Source organism: Corythoichthys intestinalis, chromosome 5 (genome assembly GCF_030265065.1).
Source record: "Corythoichthys intestinalis isolate RoL2023-P3 chromosome 5, ASM3026506v1, whole genome shotgun sequence".
Classification (NCBI taxonomy): Eukaryota; Metazoa; Chordata; class Actinopteri; order Syngnathiformes; family Syngnathidae; genus Corythoichthys; species Corythoichthys intestinalis.
In genome coordinates, this window is record NC_080399.1 from 18,815,687 (window position 1) to 18,834,574 (window position 18,888).

Genomic DNA, 18,888 nt, shown 5'->3' on the forward strand with positions numbered 1-18,888 from the left:
TTTTTCTGTGTAATATAGCCAATTGTTCTTTTGGTGTACATAGATCCTCATTTAATTAATTTATTTTTTTTAATACCGTTTCAGGCTCAGCTCGGGTATTTTAATTTTTCATGTTACTTATCCGATTACTCAATTATTCAAACTAACTAGTCCATCGATTAATCGACCACTAAAATATTCAATAGCTGCAGCCCTATTTAATTCATTTTGATGTTATTACTTTTGTTTTGTTTTTTTATTAACATTTTATTCATTTAATAATTTTATTCATCTATATATAAAAATACAAATAATTATTAATAACATAAAAAAATGTATAGTTTTGATCAAGACCAAATATTAGTAGTGTAACCACATGACCCAAAATGTGATACGCACGTATTTTTTTGGGGTCAAGTTTTTGTTTTTTTTTTTCTTCCAAAAACAGTCACTTGCCCTATTAAGGGATCATTTTCAGAAATTTTCTTTAGAAATTTTCCCGATACAAACATCATCACGTTTCCACCAATATATATATATATATATATATATATATATATATATATATATATATATATATATATATATATATATATATATATATATATATATATAACCGGTCGAGGATTTAGCATATACCATAATTTTCGCACTATAAGGCGCACCTGACTATAAGCCGCCACCCACCAAATTTGATACGAAAACTGCATTTGGTCATAGATAAACCGCTCTGGATTATAAGCCGTAGCTATCCTCACTGTATTATAAGTGTCTGTCACAAGACTAAATCAACTACCATGAAGCTTTGAATCAATTGGCTGCAAAGCTTTATTGCTGCAAGAAGCTTCATTTGGCAATCACTTCTCTTGGGGGAGACAATCAACCTCTGCTGTCAACACTGTTGTCGTCCAACATGCCTACTAGCATGCATTGCAGTGCTACAGATGTAAATCACAATCAAAATTCATGTTCTGTGCTAATTATTTCTTCAGTTACTGTTCTAGTTGTTTCATCAACTGCTAGAAATGGAATTGGTAACACTTTATTTGACAGTGGCGCCATAAGACCATCATAATAATGACATGACACTGCCATGAGCATTAATGAATGCTTATGACAGGCATCATTTTGTGTCATCTGGCAAATTATCTCACTTTTGAATGAATGTAAAAGATTCTAGCTGGACATGGAGATGGAGTTAGTGACATCATTTGCCGGATGACACTTAATGACATCTGTCATAAGCATTCATTAATGCCCATGATAATGTCATAATTATGACGGTTTCATGGCAGTCTTATGATGCCACTGTCAAATAAAGTGTTACCTATTAACCCAAATAAATCAACAAATAAACCGCACTGGACTATAAGCCGCAGGATTCAAAATGAAGGGAAAAAGTAGTGGCTTTTAGTCCGAAAATTACGGTACATTATTTTTCAATTATTTATTTTTCATTTAACTTTTGCACCATGAATGGTCTGCTCACATAACAAATCCCAAGCATCTTAAGGGCAGTTTACATGGTGACTCTGCGACAGCAAGACGCAACGACTGTGTTGCGGAATGGCCTCGCCTTTTATTTGGTGTCGGCGAAAAACGGAAGGTGAAAACGCAAACCTTCTAATGCGGAATTGCGACATTGTTCGAATGGACACGAAACAATATAAATGCAAATTTGAAATGTGTCTTTTCTCAGAGCGTCACCATGTAAACTGCTCCTTAGTTTGGAGACATGTAATGGTGAATTACATTTTGACTTCACGATGCCGGAGTCTCGTCCGCCATTTTGTCTCCAGTTGTTTTTTTTGTGTTTTGGTGTTTTTTTTTTTTTTTTAATTGCATAAACAACACCTTAATTTAACTCAAACTTTTTTTTTTTTTTACTTTACTTTAGTAATATGACGTGTTCTGTCCTCACTAAAAGTGAAGTTGTTCAGCTTTACAGACAGCAAACAAGGCAATTGTACCTTTAAAGCTTCTTCAATTTTGTCAATTTGTAAAGCTGGAACACAAATATGTACACTTATGTTTATAACGACACACATTTTAACAATAAAACCCATCACACAAAACAGTTGGTGTTCAAACCTCCATCTAGTCTGATCAATGTGTAAATTTAGTAGATTAAATTAGCCTAATTTACCTAACAAAAGTCCGCTAGTTAAATGCTACGAATTCTAATGTATTTACAATTCTCATTGCAAATCGCTTACACGTAACTTTACGAACTGTAGCTGTAAATGTAATTACAATTGCATACACAAACATATATTAGCTGAAACAACTTACAGCCTTATATAGGCCAAACCAGAGCGCAGCTTTGTCATGTCAGACGTCTGAGTCTGCTTCTGTCATACAAGGAGATAGTCCAGCAGACCCAGTGCTGCCACCAGAGGGCAGTGTATCCTCCATCATTAAACACAATACTTTTGGATTTTTGGATGTTATTTTGGGAACTTAACTTAAAGGGTTCCGATTTATGTGCAAATTTGGGTTATGTCGCCAGCGTAGGAACGGAACTCGATCGTAACCCGGGGACTACCTGCATTACTCACTTGTGTGAATATCCATCAGCGGTCGTGGTGAGGTTAATCTGCATAAGGATCTGGAACTCTGTGTCGTTGCAGCAGTACTTGAAGGCCGTGTTATTGTGGTGGCAGCAGAACATGTACGTCTTGTTGTCCGACAGCCGTGGGCAGTGGAAGCCAAAGTGGTAGCGCCCCTTGTGGTCGGAGTAAGGCTCGCACACCCGGTAGTGAGCTGAGAGTGCTGTGGCAGTGGCGAGAAGAAAACACAAATGGAATGTCATGTATATACCTCATATATTGCCAATATGCAGAAAATCTAGAATTGCCATTTAAATTGTAAATTATGTTTTATATTGTCCAAGAAAGAGATTTAATGTCTCTTAAGTTCAATTTAATTCATGTGCGTCTGTTTGCTTTTATCACTGTGGTTCAAAAAGCAGCCAAAGAATGAGATAAAGGTCCACTTATACTGCAGACGATAGACATTTTTCACTAAATCAGCATTTGAAAAGAGGCGATCTCTTTCAGGTTATATTCCGCTTGCTGCAGAACAACCACCTTCATCTCAGACGAGGACAATGTCACCATGAAAGAAACACGAACAGAGCAGGGCGGGTGGGTTGACTGAAGGCAAAAGGGTAGACACGTGCAGCAACATAAGGGGTTTTGTTCGACCTTTATGCTCACTACACATGTTGGGGATGGTGTAACAGGACTCATTTGCAGCTTTGCGACTCATAAATTCTGGCACATAAAAAAGGGCTGAGCTGGCAAAAGTGGACGATAAAGTGTATTAATGATGAGGGCTGTTAAAAGTGCTGTCATATTGGTACCTTCAGTGGACGCAAGCTGTCTTGTAATCTACCTGCTTAATTCCTTTTACCACTGTCATGATTGTTTGTATTCTCAGTTCATTTTCCTGTATTCAGCACCTGATTGAGCCAGCTGGGCGGGGTAACGTGACACACCTGTGCTGCATTAGGAAGGCTCAATATTTAAGGAAGCCTGTCACCATCTGCAAGTGTCGGATTATTGCTTGCTACTTGCCTTGCTTACCGCCTGTGTGTTCATCGTCAGCCTTCGAGTTTCCCGACGTTCTACGGTTGTATTTTGGTTTGGTCATCTTTACGTTAGTGCTCTTTTTGGGCTTTGTAGTTAGATTCTTGTACTCTGTTATATTCATGCATTCTAGCGTGCTCTCTTGGTTGCACTTGTTAAACTCGCGTTTGTTAGCGTGCTCTCTTAGTTGTTCTTGTTAAACTCGCGTTTGTTAGCGTGCTCTCTTAGTTGTTCTTGTTAAACTCGCGTTTGTTAGCGTGCTCTCTTAGTTGTTCTTGTTAAACTCGCGTTTGTTAGCGTGCTCTCTTAGTTGTTCTTGTTAAACTCGCGTTTGTTAGCGTGCTCCCTTTGTTGTACTTATTAAATACAAACATTTACTCTACTGATCTCCTGGTCTGTGTTTTGGATCCACATTAACGGCTTGCCGTTCATAACAACCACACGGTAGAATTTTGGTCCGTTTACCCAACTTAATAAAACATTTTGTTTTTTGCTTTTTATAGTGCACTCATTGAACTCGTGGGCTGCCACTGAAGGAGCTTGATGTCTAATCCATTTTGACAAGGAGAGGCTGGCAGCAAATGATCGCTGCCACACTCCTAGTCAAAATGGATTGGACATCAAGTGCTGTTAACAGCATTGAAAAGTGAGCAATCCCAACCAGTTCTCCCTGTTTAAATGATTTGGATTTCAATAGTTGCAATGAGATAGTAGTAAACATTCTCTTAATTATTTATTTAAAAAAAAATAAAATAAAAAATTTTTTTTTTTTAAAAAAGCTTTGTTTTATTTTTTTCGAATAAAAAATAATTTCTTAACAAAATGCTTAAATAAAAGAGGTAAAACGACAACTATTATCTTTATTTATTCAGAATGTTTATTCATTTTTTTTAAATTAAAAACAAAAAGGGAACTTTAAAATGGTATTGGTATTTACTCTTTTATTTATTATTCATCAACTTTAGTGTTATCGAGGGCCATAACCATAGTGTATTTCTGTTTGTATTGATATCAATTTTGTTTTTATAATTACTATTGATTATAATTTGATCTATTAATAAAACGTATTATACAGTGATCCTTCGCTTCTTTGAGCTTCAGTCCATCGCGGATATTTTTTTTCCAAATAACAAATAAATAAATAAGTGCAGTACGGTGGTACCTCTACATACGAAGTTATTTCATTCCAGGACCTTGTTTGTAAGTCGAAATTGTCATATGTCAAGCAGGATTTTCCCATAAGAACACATTATAATTCCATTAATTCGTTCCACATCCCGAAAACCTACACTAAATCCTTATAATAAATTCATAATAAATTATGAATGAAAATAGGAATAATAATATAATGATAGTAATAATAATAATAATACCTATAATAATGTAACGAATCAGGTTCTAATGTGGCGAATGTGTTTTGCGTGGTGTACCTGAATGCATGGCGTGGATGACTTGACAGAGTGAGATAGGACTTTTTACTTTCACTTTTCATGTTCAACTGTGGCGGACAGTAGGCGTGTTGTGTTGCACAAGTTGATGGAATAAATAGTGGTGTGCCAATACATCCATTATTAGATTCATCAAGATTCGACTCGTGACGATTCGATTACGATTCATAAATGTTCAAAAATGATGATATTTACCTAACTTAATGACAGCCGCTGCTAGCGGAACGAAATTCATGACATGTCCGCCGCCCAGACACCTTAAGGGACGCACAAGGTTAGGATGGCTGCAGCGGAAATTACTAAGCGAGAGATTTACTCCTGTTCAAAAGACTCAAAATAAATTTGTGTATAAGACAGGCAGGGACCTGGTGGTCGCGCTTTGGGTCCTCTTCCGTGCATAAGTTATATTTTAGAGCGAGAGGGGAAGCGAGATAGAATAGAATAGCTTTGGAATAGAATAGAATAGAATAGAATAGAATAGAATAGAATAGAATAGAATAGAATAGAATAGAAACCCCCTTTATTGTCATTATACGGTTGTACAATGAAATTGTGGCGCATCTATCTCCCTTTACAGTGCAGGACAAGTAAAAAATCTCGAAAGTGGCTTGCAGGTATAAAAGTATAAAGTCTAAATAAATATAAAATACAGTTGTGGTCAAAAATTTACATACACTTGTGAAGAACATAATGTCATGGCTCTCTTGAGTTTCCAGTTATTTCTACAACTCTGATTTTTCTCTGATAGAGTGATTGGAACAGATACTTGTTTGTCACAAAAAACATTCATGAAGTTTGGTTCTTTTATGACTTTATTATGGGTGAACAGAAAAAAGTGATCAAATCTGCTGGGTCAAAAATATACATACAGCAGCGCTAATATTTGGTAACATGTCCCTTGGCCATTTTCACTTCAATTAGGCGCTTTTGGTAGCCATCCACAAGCTTCTGGCAAGCTTCTGGTTGAATCTTTGACCACTCCTCTTGACAGAATTGGTGCAGTTCAGTTAAATTTGATGGCTTTCTGACATGGACTTGTTTCTTCAGCATTGTCCACAAGTTCTCAATGGGGTTTAAGTCAGGACTTTGGGAAGGCCATTCAAAAACCTTAATTCTAGCCTGATTTAGCCATTCCATTACCACTTTTGATGTGTGTTTGGGGTCATTGTCCTGTTGGAACACCCAACTGCGCCCAAGGTCCAATCTTCGGGCTGATGACGTTAGGTTATCTTGATGAATTTGAAGGTAATCCTTCTTCTTCATTATCCCATTTACTCTCTGTAAAGCACCAGTTCCATTGGCAGCACAACAGCCCCACAGCATGATACTACCACCACCGTGCTTGACGGTAGGCATGGTGTACTTGGGGTTAAAGGCCTCACCTTTTCTCCTCCAAACATATTGCTGGGCATTGTGGCCAAACAGCTCGATTTTGTTTCGTCTGACCACAGAACTTTCCTCCAGAAGGTCTTATCTTTGTCCATGTGATCAGCAGCAAACTTCAGTCGAGCCTTAAGGTGCTGCTTTTGGAGCAAGGGCTTTCTTCTTGCACGGCAGCCTCTCAGTCCATGGAGATGCAAAACACGCTTGACTGTGGACACTGACACCTATGTTCCAGCAGCTTCTAATTCTTGGCAGATCTGCTTTTTGGTGATTCTCGGTTGAATCTTCACCCTCCTGACCAATTTTCTCTCAGCAGCAGGTGATAGCTTGTGTTTTCTTCCTGATTGTGGCAGTGATAAAAAAGTGCTATGCACTTTATACTTACAAACAATTGTTTGCACTCTTGCTCTTGGGACCTGCAGCTGCTTTGAAATGGCTCGAAGTGACTTTCCTGACTTGTTCAAGTCAATGATTCGCTTTTTCAGATCCATGTATGTATATTTTTGACCCAGCAGATTTGATCACTTTTTCTGTTAACCCATAATAAAGTCATAAAACAACCAAACTTTATGAATGTTTTTTGTGACAAAGAAGTATCTGTTCCAATCACTCTATCGGAGAAAAATCAGAGTTGTAGAAATAACTAGAAACTCAAGAGAGCCATGACATTATGTTCTTCACAAGTGTATGTAAACTTTTGACCACAACTATATGTATGAGGTAGATAGTTAGTAGATACAGTGTATCACAAAAGTGAGTACACCCCTCGCATATCTGCACATATTTAAGTACACTGTATATCTTTTCATGGGACAACACTGACAAAATGACACTTTGACGCAACGAAAAGTAGTCTGTGTGCAGTTTATATAATAGAGTTAATTTATTTTCCCCTCAAAATAACTCAAAATACAGCCATTAATATCTAAACCCCTGGCAACAAAAGTGAGTACACCCCATAGAAACTACGTACATCCCTAAATGCCCAAATTGAGTACTGCTTGCCATTTTCCCTACAAAATGTCATGTGACTCGTTACAGGAGTGCTGTCAGCATTGCTGCAGAGATTGAAGAGGTGGGGGGGTCAGCCTGTTAGTGCTCAGACCATATGCCGCACTCAACATCAAATTGGTGTGCATGGCTGTCACCCCAGGAGGAACCCTCTCTGAAGACGGTACACAAGAAAGCCCGCCCGTCTCATCAGACCATAGGACATGATTCCAGTAATCCATGTGCTTTGTTGACACGTCTTCAGCAAACTGTTTGTGGGCTTTCTTTTGTACTGTCTAAAGAAGAGGCTTCCTCCTGGGGTGACAGCCATGCACACTAATTTGATGTAGAGTGCGGCGCATGGTCTGAGCACTAACAGGCTGACCCCCCACCTCTTCAATCTCTGCAGCAATGCTGACAGCACTCCTGTAACGAGTCACATGACTCGTTTTTGCACCTTCTTGTGAAAAGAGCAGCTTAAGGTCAGGTTTGTGTTGTATAGGCATGTCGAGAAATAAGTACTGCCTTTGAAAATTTTGCATTCTTGTAAAAAAACAAAAAACAGCTTAAGGGCAGCTTTTTGTTGTATGTGCATGTTTCCATCATTCCTGTTGAATCATTAGGATATTTTAAATAAATAATGGACATAAATATGTTTGGCTACTTTATCAATTAATTTCATCGTCAATACTGTGATCATCGTTCAATGATCGAATCGTAGCACCCTAAATCGTAATCATTCAAATTTTGCGTCGGAAAGTGTCGAAAGGATCGTATGTCGACTAGAGCTGTCCCGACTAGTCGACATTGTCGACGTCATCGATGACGTAAATCCGTCGACGAGCACAACATCCTGTCGACGGTTAATGAAGGGTTAAAAAAATATATGCGTACAAAGTTCAGAATGTCGGACGCTCTGTATGCAAGCGGGGAAAGCGGCACAAAGCCAAAAAAGTGCACCAGAGTGTCCAAAACATTGACTTATTTCAAAGAAACAAAGGAGGGTACATTCTTGTGTCCTGTCTCTTCAATGCCAAGCTTGGCTGCACGTCGGTCGTGAATAAACACCTAAAGCGCCGTCACCCAGTTTGTAAGTCCATCTAACTAACTAACGACATGTTTTATTGAAGTTGCTAAGCCTGTAGCCATATGCAATGAGTCCATTTATCGCACGGCAAATAAAAATAAGGGCGGTAATTTTCACACTGCGTTGTATCTCTGCGCGCATGCGTACGTGCATATATTGGTGCGTGCGTGCTGATGGCATATGAGACTCCAGTTCCTGTCTTTTATCAACACGCTGTAGAATTAAAGTTCAGACATACAAAATAAGCAAACATCTATATCAAACACTGTAACGTTAGCACTGCTACACTGAGGTGAATAGGGGATAAAGGCAACCTACTTTCGCCTGCTATAAAACATTGGCAGTCGTCCCGTGAAAGGAAACTTGCGGTTAAAAGGTGACACTTCAAACATGAAAAATCGCTGGTTAACAGCATTTGCAAACGAAAAAAATGGGGGGAAAAAATCTATCACTGACACTATATGCAATGACAAAAAGTGCTTTTTTGCAGAGTGTAAACCTGACGTTAGCTGTTTAGCGAACGTACTTCCGGTGAACATTTCAAAACAAAAGCATGTCATGTTCGTCATATACATAACGATTTCTGGAGTTAATCCCACATACAGTACTTCAGAATTCAGATTCTACACTAAGAATACCTTTTAAATGACACCCTTTATGAAAAATCTAATTGGCAATGAATAATTATTATAATTAATATAATACTATTATATATAGTACTATACTATAATATTAATGCTAGCTGTTTTTTTAAGAATTGTTTTGAATCATGTTGGAAAGGCGAAGTCAGTGTTCTGAATCTGTTTACATTCCATTCTTTTGCACTAGTTAATTCTATCAGCTTTCGAACTCATTGTTTAGTTGTGATTTATTATTGTTATTTATGTTTATTTGTACTATAATAAATAATTTAAGTGTTCCAAAATGTTTTTGTGAATTGATAAGCGTCAAAAAAAATTTCATTGCTAAATTATTGAAACTTTTTTTTTTTTTTTTTTTTAAATTATTAGATTAGTCGACTAATCGTAAAAAGAGTCGGCTGACTAATCGGGAGAAAATTAGTCGTTTGGGACAGCCCTAATGTCGAGGTACCACTGTATAGATATAGATTATAATTGAGAACTGGTTTACACATACCGTATGTGGATATCCTATTTTGAGACATGTATGCCACAATTGTACAATACCCATGTGGATATCCTATTTTGAGACATGCATGCCACTATTGTACAATACCCAATGTTAATATTGTACAACAATAATAACCTTTGTTTATATGAACTAGGAATGGTTGATATATTTTTCAATATAAGAATTTTTCAGAATGGGAACTCCTTCAGAACATTCATTTTATGCATAGCCTTTGCTTCAGATGCATGCTCATTCCTCATTAAAAAAAAAAAGAGTGTTGACCTGCAGTGGACAGCAAGAGGAAAATGACCGTCAGGACATTCAAGGACTGCCGACTGGTGATAGTCATCTTCTCGCGGTCATGTGGGAAAGGAGGGAGAGGCTGCAGGAGGCTGGTTCAGCTTGAGCTGGACGTGGTCAGCCTGCGCATGCTGAGAGCTCCTCTCACATGGTTGATGATGATGACGATGATGCTACTGCTGGAAGTCAGGAACCCTGATGGGAAAAAGACATGCACACAAAAACAAGATTAGGATATTTGATTTGGGCCTTCTCCAGAAAACTGCGTGCTGTGCGGCAGTAAAGACCTCAGATTTATTCCAAAATCTTGTGTTTAATACTATCGGATGCGCGTATAACAGTTAAAATTTGAAAAATTATTGCTTTTTTTTCAGAATATCAACTATTTCTTTCCACGTGATCCTTCAATACATGTACTGTACCATCTAAGGAATGTCATGCGGAGATAAGTGCTTCCTCCACTCATGTTCACCGTAGTTATTGTAAACTCACGTTATGAATTATTGAAAGCACATATGAAAGAGGGAACACTTTTATTTTTGTCCTGAAACTTCGACGTTGCATCAGCTCTCGCTGTCGTTTCGTCACTGTGTTTGCACGCCCTGAGAAAAGCTCAATGTGGAGGCAGACTGGAAAACACGCCGTGGACGTTTGTTTTGGAGCACGCCATTAAACGGAGGAGGGGGTGAGGTTAAGAATATTACAGTAAAGACAGGAAGTTAAAAGGCTTCTCTAAGGAAATATAGGAGGTCAACAGGGTCATGTTCTATTTTTTCGGTTTGTTTAACTGTCTTGGCGGCTTGACAGTAATGACCAGATAATGTTCACGACTGCATGGGCAGAGGTGGGTAGTAACGCATTACATTTACTCAGTTCCATATACTCAAGTATATGACAAAGTATACTTTTTGAGTAAAATGTAGTCCGAAGAGTAGTTTTGCCACAGCATACTTTTTACTTTTACTCGAGTAGATCTGTGAAGAAGAAACGCTGCTCTTACTCCACTACTTTGGTCTACGCTACAGTCGTTACTTTTTTCCTCTTTACTTTTTTTGCCAGTGGAGTTTTTTTGCCTGCAAAGTCACACTGCCAGTTTCACCAATGAGACGTCGTAACAAAAATCACGTGACTCCATCATACCAGTCAGAAGTAACAATGCAGTCACATGTAGGCATGTGCCGGTTACCGGTTTCAAGGTTTACCGTGGTATGAAAACGTCACGGTTTCATAACCACTAAAATTCCAATTTGCAAATATTTTCTAAAATATAAAAAAAATCCCGGATTTTTTTTTTTTTTTTTAACCCATACCTTTCAAAATAACACATTTTGGAGCTATAATTGCAATACCATGATACCGTGAACCGCAGTATTTTTGCTCACGGTTATAGTACCGTCAAAATCTCATACCGGCACATGCCTAGTCACATGACCACACTAAGATTGCAGTCGCGGGAACAGAGAAAATTACCGAGCAGTGGCGTCAATATTTTTAAGCCCCCCTAAATAATTTGGTGTTGTTTTATAAAATAAAAAAAAATTGCTGACATATTTACTATGAAGTCACCAGAATATTAGTTTAAATCAATAATCATATAACCTGTCATTATTAACCAAAATATGATCAGAAATCAGTCAGTTTCCCCTTACTTCATAGAGTAAGGTAGCGAGCCCCATCAGTGCGTCATTATCCAATTCATTCCACTTGTTCATATAGAAAACGCCCAAATCACTGAAATTCCAGTCCGCGTTTTCCCTTTGACCAGTTCGCTGTTTATACCAGCATTGTGTGTTTGTGTGTACATTTGCCGCACAAACACCAGAGCAGAGCGTGAATAGATGGATGAAAGAAGGACGTAAGATGGTTTTTTAAAAAAGTGAGTATTTATCACTGCTGGTAGTAACGGTTAGTTAGCTCCACCCCCCAGCTAACAGCAGAAAATCTCATGTAATTAATAAACCAAATGCTCCGTGTTTGACAAACCGGGTTTACACACTACAGATAATCTCGGCGCACGTTTTAGCTTTGTTATTTTGCGGGCAAAAGTTAAATTTCGGCTATAAAATAACGCTGCTACTTAGCTGCTGCTAGCTAGTTAGTCTGAAATGCATTGTGAAGGTCCTAGTAGAGTTAAGTGTGCACTCTGTTTACCACTATCTATGGGATGACTTCCTTCTGGAGCATCAGCTGTGTTTTTCAGCTGAGCTCATTCACGAGGGTTATCATCAGTGGATAGTCATAATAACACGCTAATAATAATCACTCCACCAACTTTATTGACCTCTCGGAGTCAAAGCAGAGGAGCAAAGAGGATGACAGGGTAGAGACCTCGACTGGAAAGGTGAGTAGGAGAGTAATGATTAGAAAGTGGAGAAAGCCAAGAAGATGATTATATTTAGCATACATACACACACACACTTATATATACAGTACAGGCCAAAAGATACACCTTCTCATCTGTGCGTTTTCTTAATTTTCATGACTATTTACATTGTAAATTCTCACTGAATGTAATATAACTATGAATGAACATGTTTGGAATTATGTACGTAGCGGGAAAAAAAACACGGTGAAATAACTAAAAACATATCATATTCTAGTATCTTCAAAGTAGCTACCATTTGCTCTGATTACTTTTTTGCACACCCTTGCCGAGTCACATAAAATGGTTTTTGACTTCACATGTATGCTTTTTCAGGTTTAATTGTGGAATTTATTGTTTTTTCTATAGGGTTGGGACCTTCATTTGTGTTGCATTGAATGAGGTGTGTCCAAACTTTTGGCCTGTACAGTATGTATGTATGTATAACGTTTGGATGTGTGTTTGTGTGCATGTGTGTGTGTGTGTAAGGAAAATTATCCTGACCCAGATGTTACTTAAATTCAAGTAATTAGTAGCATTTTACAGGATTTGAATTTACAGCCATTTTTGTTACATATGTGTCCAAAATGTAATCTGTGCGACTTTCAAATATTTGGGAACAAACAATTACTGTGTTGTGAGAGAAAGTCATGGCATTAGCTTTATGATTAGATATACATTAATTACGCTAAGTTCACTTATATCCTGTGTAACTCCTGGAGGCTAAGCCCCCCTGTTCCTAAAACCTAGTGACGCCCCTGGTACAGAGCATTTGCAAAATGGCTGAAGCGCTGGCAGCATCTGTCTCCGATGATCATGACCACCCTTGACCTCATATTCAAACGATGTTAAGCTTACACACCTTGAGAAACAACAGCTACATAATGCGGTGTCTTCTGTGTCAGCCAAAACAAACTGAAATTTCAGCATTAGAAAACTCAATGTCGAACCTGAGGAAACATGTCGCGCTAAGTTTTACCGAAACTCTTTTTTTTGTTTTTTTTTTTTTTGCTGTGTTTAGGCAGATGTACTATATTTACTAAGGGTGTAACGGTACATGTATTAGTATTGAACCGTTTCGGTACGTGGTGCTCAGTTCGGAACGGACGCGTACCGAACGAGTTTCTGATGTAATATAACCCTTACTTTTCGAGGCTGTGAGTCGATCAAGTTACAGTTTAATTGTGTGGATTATATTTACTCCGTCTTCTCTACTACAATGAGGACCAACACGGTAGGACAGTATAACGCAGAAACGTCAACGGCGCGACAACGTGGCCGCCACGAGAACGCAGTGAAACACGGCGTTAGAGTCAATCAGCCAATGCACACCAGCCGCAGTGCGGCCGCGTGTTAGGTGCGTCCCAGAAGCGGAAGTCACTCGTGTAAAAATAAGGTGGATCCGGTCAATTTTCAAACTAATATGCAATCGTAACCCACTTTTTGAGTCCATCAAATCTCTTGAGTGGTAGATCAGGGCACAGTTGACTTGTCTTTGTTGATTTACTGCTGTCTTCTCTGCTATAATAATAACCAACATGGCCCCGTGTTCAATACAAAACCCTCCTGCCACAACAAAACACTTATGCACATGTATTCACAAAAAATAATAATTCCACCTTGACCACTCATGTCACTCCACTTGTTACCATTTGACTGGAAATTGCATCCAAAAGCAGCACATCGTGGCATTTTACTAAGCGAGTTTAGGCAGCAATACGCAATTGTTGTACACGCTACACATTTGGAAACATCCCATTTACGTCATCACTGCGAGCCCGCAAAACATGGCGCCAACTATCGGTCAAAATATGTACTAAATATGATAAAATATTGCCATTGATTCAACATTGTATGTGTTTCTAACAAAATAGTTTAGTCCAAGAGAACAATTGTGGTTTACTAGAGCCTACATGTATTTAAGGTAGAGGATCACTTTAAGAATTCCAGAATTTGCACTTTTTTTGCCTGCTTGACTACATTTACACAAAGAACAAAATAAAATCAGATATAAGCAGTTACTCAGTACTTGTGTATTGTTTTCACCGAGTATCTTTTACTTGTACAGTTCAGTCTAAGCTGCCCTTGGAGCTATAATGCTGGGGGAAGTACAGCCACTGAGTCCTATCTCCTGTTTTGCACTTTACCTACCACTTGTCTTTACTTTATTTCTCTTTTCTAATTCTAATATCTAGTTGACTAGTCTCTTCATCACTAGTCACCCGGTGTCCCCTTTCCGCCCTCCCCTCTGGGGGAGGGGCTACTTTTTCAGATGCAGCTACCTGACTATCCTGACCCCTGGATGTTCCCTCACCCTATTATATCTCTACAAACTGGAACTCCTTCTGCTAATATCCATCATCAGTCCTGGTGTCTCTGTAGCCTGTCCGTCCTGGGAGTGGATCTTTCCTGACTGTGGTTCTTCCCAAGGTTTCTCTTTTCCCACTGAGTTTTTGGAGTTTTTCCTTGCCGCCATGGACGGTCTCAGGATGGGGGATGCCCAGGACATGAACTCATCTCATTCATCCACTGTATCTGACTGTGTATCAAATTGACTCTGTAAAGCCCTCTGAGACAACCTTGTTGTGATATAGGGCTATACAAATAAAACTGGAATTGAAAAATTGAATTGAACTTGTACTTGAGTAATTGTTTGGGTACTCTATCCACCTCTGTGCATGAGTAAAAATATTGAAACAAAAACTGGCAACAAGGTGGTCTGTGTCAAAGTTCTAAAGGTTGTTGGTTCCAATGGTATGTGTTTTGACTCATATCTTAAGGCACTACTGCATTTTTATTTCCAAGATGTACTATGAAGAAGAAAACCCTTTCCATTGTGTTTGATCACAAAAATCAATTTCATGTGTTAAAAAAATGACTTATAGCAGCAGCACATTAGATGTGGAGTACGTCTAAATGAATAGGACTGGGAAACCAAATGAAAAATGTACCTTATTAATTGATCAATGTTGAAGGAAATTAAAGTTCGACTTCTTTCGGCTCATACATATTGCCTTATACGTTTACAAAAAAATGTGTTGATAGCCTACACACGCATATAAAAATCCTCGTGCACATCAGCCTGTCTCTCTTACATTTAAAAAGCACGCCAGATTAGACAAGCTGTTCCCTTCTCTAAAAGCTAGGCAGCTGACGTCCCGTGAGACTTGTTACAGTGGCATTTTGGATATTTTTTTGTAACTCTTTCTGTTTTTTTCTCCCCCCAGTGTATTTTCACGTGGCATGACATTGAGGAATCGCCACCATTTAGTGAACATTTTCTTTTTTTTTTTTTCACAACTTATAGCTGTTTTGTATAAATTCCACAAATTTAGCATCTGCAACGTATGTTCATTCAAAAACATTGTCGCACTGTTTTTATATCAGTTCAATCATATTACATTCATTAAATTCATGAATTGAGAAAAAAAAAAGTCAACCATTTGGATGAAATCTTATTAAATCTGGTAATGAAATTCATGTTTTCCTCCCACAGAAGTAGTAACTACAACTTTTCTATTTTTATATTTTTTTAGAAATGTGGTCACCTTACACATATCCTTCTTCACATTATTTTAAAAAATGAAATCTACAAGCAATCAAAAAGTTCTCTTTCCATTTTTCATCTAAAAACTTTTAAAGGGTAAGTTCAGAATTTTTTACAATAGGCTTACTTTTCGAGTTGGGGGGGTCTAATTAGTCGGTGGACTTGGATTCAACAAATTCCGTGCTGTTTGTTAGTTGCAAGGCTCAGGAGTAGCTAAGCTAGCACGAGTCAGTGGTAGTTCCTAGCATGCCAATAAACAACATATGCACGCATGCAATCATTAGCGTTGGCTACGTTTTCAGGATAAATTTATTTAAAGTTACCATTGCATGTCATTAATTCTAGTATGAACAGCAACATTTGTAATCCAGCAGCTATGCAGGTAAAGGCTGTCTAGTCAAGCAGGGCGGAATGATATCACATCGGTTTTTCACCGCTGATTACAGCAGTTTGGTGTGACATTGTTTTGGCCGGATTAGTATTTCGAACAATGATCTGCATTTTAAATTTATTTCACTGTCAGATCTGTTAATATCGTTTTTATTTATTTATTTTTTTTTTTTTATTGGCAAGCTAGTAAGCACCATTGTCTCTTGCTAGCTTAGCCAGAGCCCCCGAGTCCCGCAACTGACAAACTGCACGGAATTTGTTGAATCCTACTCCCCCGACTACCGTAATTTCGAGATTATAAGCCGCTACTTTTTTCCCTCATTTTGAATCCTGCGTCTTATAGTCCAATGCGGCTTATTTGTTGCTTTATTTGGTTTAATAGGCAACACTTTCTTTGACAGCGGATGGGCATTAATGACATTATGTCACTTACTCCATTTATGTCCAGCGCAGATATTTACATTTACTCAAAAGTGAGATAATTTGCCAGATGACTCAAAATGACATCTGTCATAAACATTCACTAATGCTTATGGCAGTGTAATTATTATGGTCTTATGACAGTCTTATGGCACCACTGTCAAATAAAGTGTTACCAAATCCCATAATTAGCAATTCATGAAACAACTGGAACAGTAACTGAAGAAATAATTGGCACAGAACATGAATTTTGATGGTTATTTACATCTGTAGCGGTGCAATGCATGATCGGAGGCATGTTGGATGTAGGGCTGAAGCTATCAATTATTTTAGTAGTCGATTAATCGATGAAGTAGTTAGTTCGAAAAATCGAGTAATCGGATAAGGAACATGAAAAATTAAAATAGCCAAGCTCAAACGGTATAAAAAAATAAATAAATTAGGATCTATGTACAACAAAAGAACAATTGGCTAACTTGCATAGCAAAAGTCCGCTAGCATAAATGCTATAAAATACTAACTTTTTTTTTCTCCAATGCTCTTAACAAATGGTTCAGACTCATATTCCCACAAAAACGGCTAAATATAAATTAAATTACGAATGCATTAAGAAACATTAGCCCAAACAAAAACTTAGCTTACTTTGGTCTTAACAGGGAGCAGTTGGATTCAGCCATGTGAAATGAGGCAGACCAGAGGGCAATGTATCGACCCTAATCAATAAACTAAATGTAAACACTTTCAAAATAAACCATTACAACGCCAGTTTAATTAAACGAACACTCGAAGCAACAAAATTTAATTTGAATATTTTTTTCTAATCGAATACTTGAATTAATCAAATAATCATTGCAGCACTAGTTGGATGACAACAGTGTTGACAGCAGGTGGCACCAGAGGTTGACTGTCTCCCCTAAGGGAGCAGTGATAGCCAAATAAAGCTTCTTGAAGCAATGAAGCTTTGCAGCAAATTGGTTCAAAGCTTCATGGTGGTTCATTTCATCTTATGACTGTCTTATAATGCTGCTGTCTAATAAAGTGTTACCGGTTAATATCTTTTGGTGTAAAAATTCCATAATACAGTGAGGACAGCTGCGGCTTATAGTCCGGTGCGGCTTATAGTCTGAAAATTACGGTAATTGAAAATGCGCTACCTCGGAAATGAAGCCATTATTTAAAAAATTCTTAACTTCTTTACGCCTTTAAGTCTTTTGTATTTTTCATTTGAATCTCAATCTCAGTGGCAAAATTTCATAACGAAATTTTGATATGTATAACATTTCAGTTTTTGCCAAAATGAAATGCATTCTTCTTCTGCATATTTGATAAATAATATATTTAAAGCCCAGAGTGACAAAACTAAAAGGCCTCTGCGATGAATTAATAATAATTTGTAGAAAGCAAAGTATTCTCATGTCAGACTTTGACCTTAATATTTCAACACGTACAACTTGCACAAGAATGTACAACACAAGGCTTTTTGTCATCTCCAAATCTTTCTTTAATCAAACCTCTGGCAGATTGGGGTCCCCCCTGCCGTATCGCAAATCGCGTGCTTTTAAGAGCCACAACGCCACCTGCGGTAATTGGTCACTTAATATTTCACTGCGCCAGCACAAGCAAGTAATACAGACAAATAAATGGGCTGAGCTTTTGCTTTACACACCGGGAGCTTGTTAATATCCACCCCGTTTGTTTAGACTGAGAAACGTTTTGCGCTCCTACCTTATATGTATAGTTCACTAGCGTCACAGGCACAAACTGCACAGTGCGGCATCTGTGTTTGATGCCTTCTCACCGTGCTATTCTCAGAACACGTGCTGAGAACACAACCCGTGTATGTACAGCCATCATTACACACAGCCCTCTGCACTCTCTTCTTTGCAAACAAGCCTCAGATGGAGAAGAGGTGAACCTTGACCGATTTATACCATGTAGAGCACAGGGAGCAAAGGGACAATAATGTGACTCGGTAGTAATGGTTTTCATCACTGACCACACCGAAGCTATGAATGCCCTAAATCACGGATGTCCAAAGTTTTTCCGTTGAGGGCCACATACAGGAGACTGGAAGGAAAGGGTGGGCCACTTCTTATATTTGTGAAACATACTCAAACTGATCCAGTTAACTGGAAGTCAACGGACAGTATACAGTTGTGGTCAAAAGTTTACATACACTTGTGAAGAACATAATGTCATGGCTCTCGAGTTTCCAGTTATTTCTCCAACTCTGATTTTTCTCTGATAGAGTGATTGGAACA

The 18,888-nt window shown here is 38.2% G+C and overlaps 1 protein-coding gene across 5 annotated transcripts in view; it reads right to left on the reverse strand.

Annotated features, from left to right (window-relative positions):
- shisal1b (shisa like 1b) overlaps positions 1–18,888 on the reverse strand; it is a 156,150-nt gene that overhangs the window by 43,382 nt on the left and 93,880 nt on the right. For all 5 annotated transcript variants that reach the window (XM_057836628.1, XM_057836626.1, XM_057836624.1 and 2 more), the window contains 2 exons: positions 9,891–10,103; positions 2,538–2,751 (listed from right to left, as the gene is read on the reverse strand). In XM_057836628.1, the coding sequence (XP_057692611.1) occupies positions 2,538–2,751; positions 9,891–9,957 (281 nt within the window). In that variant the 5' untranslated portion in view covers positions 9,958–10,103. The remainder of the gene's footprint in view (positions 1–2,537; positions 2,752–9,890; positions 10,104–18,888) is intronic.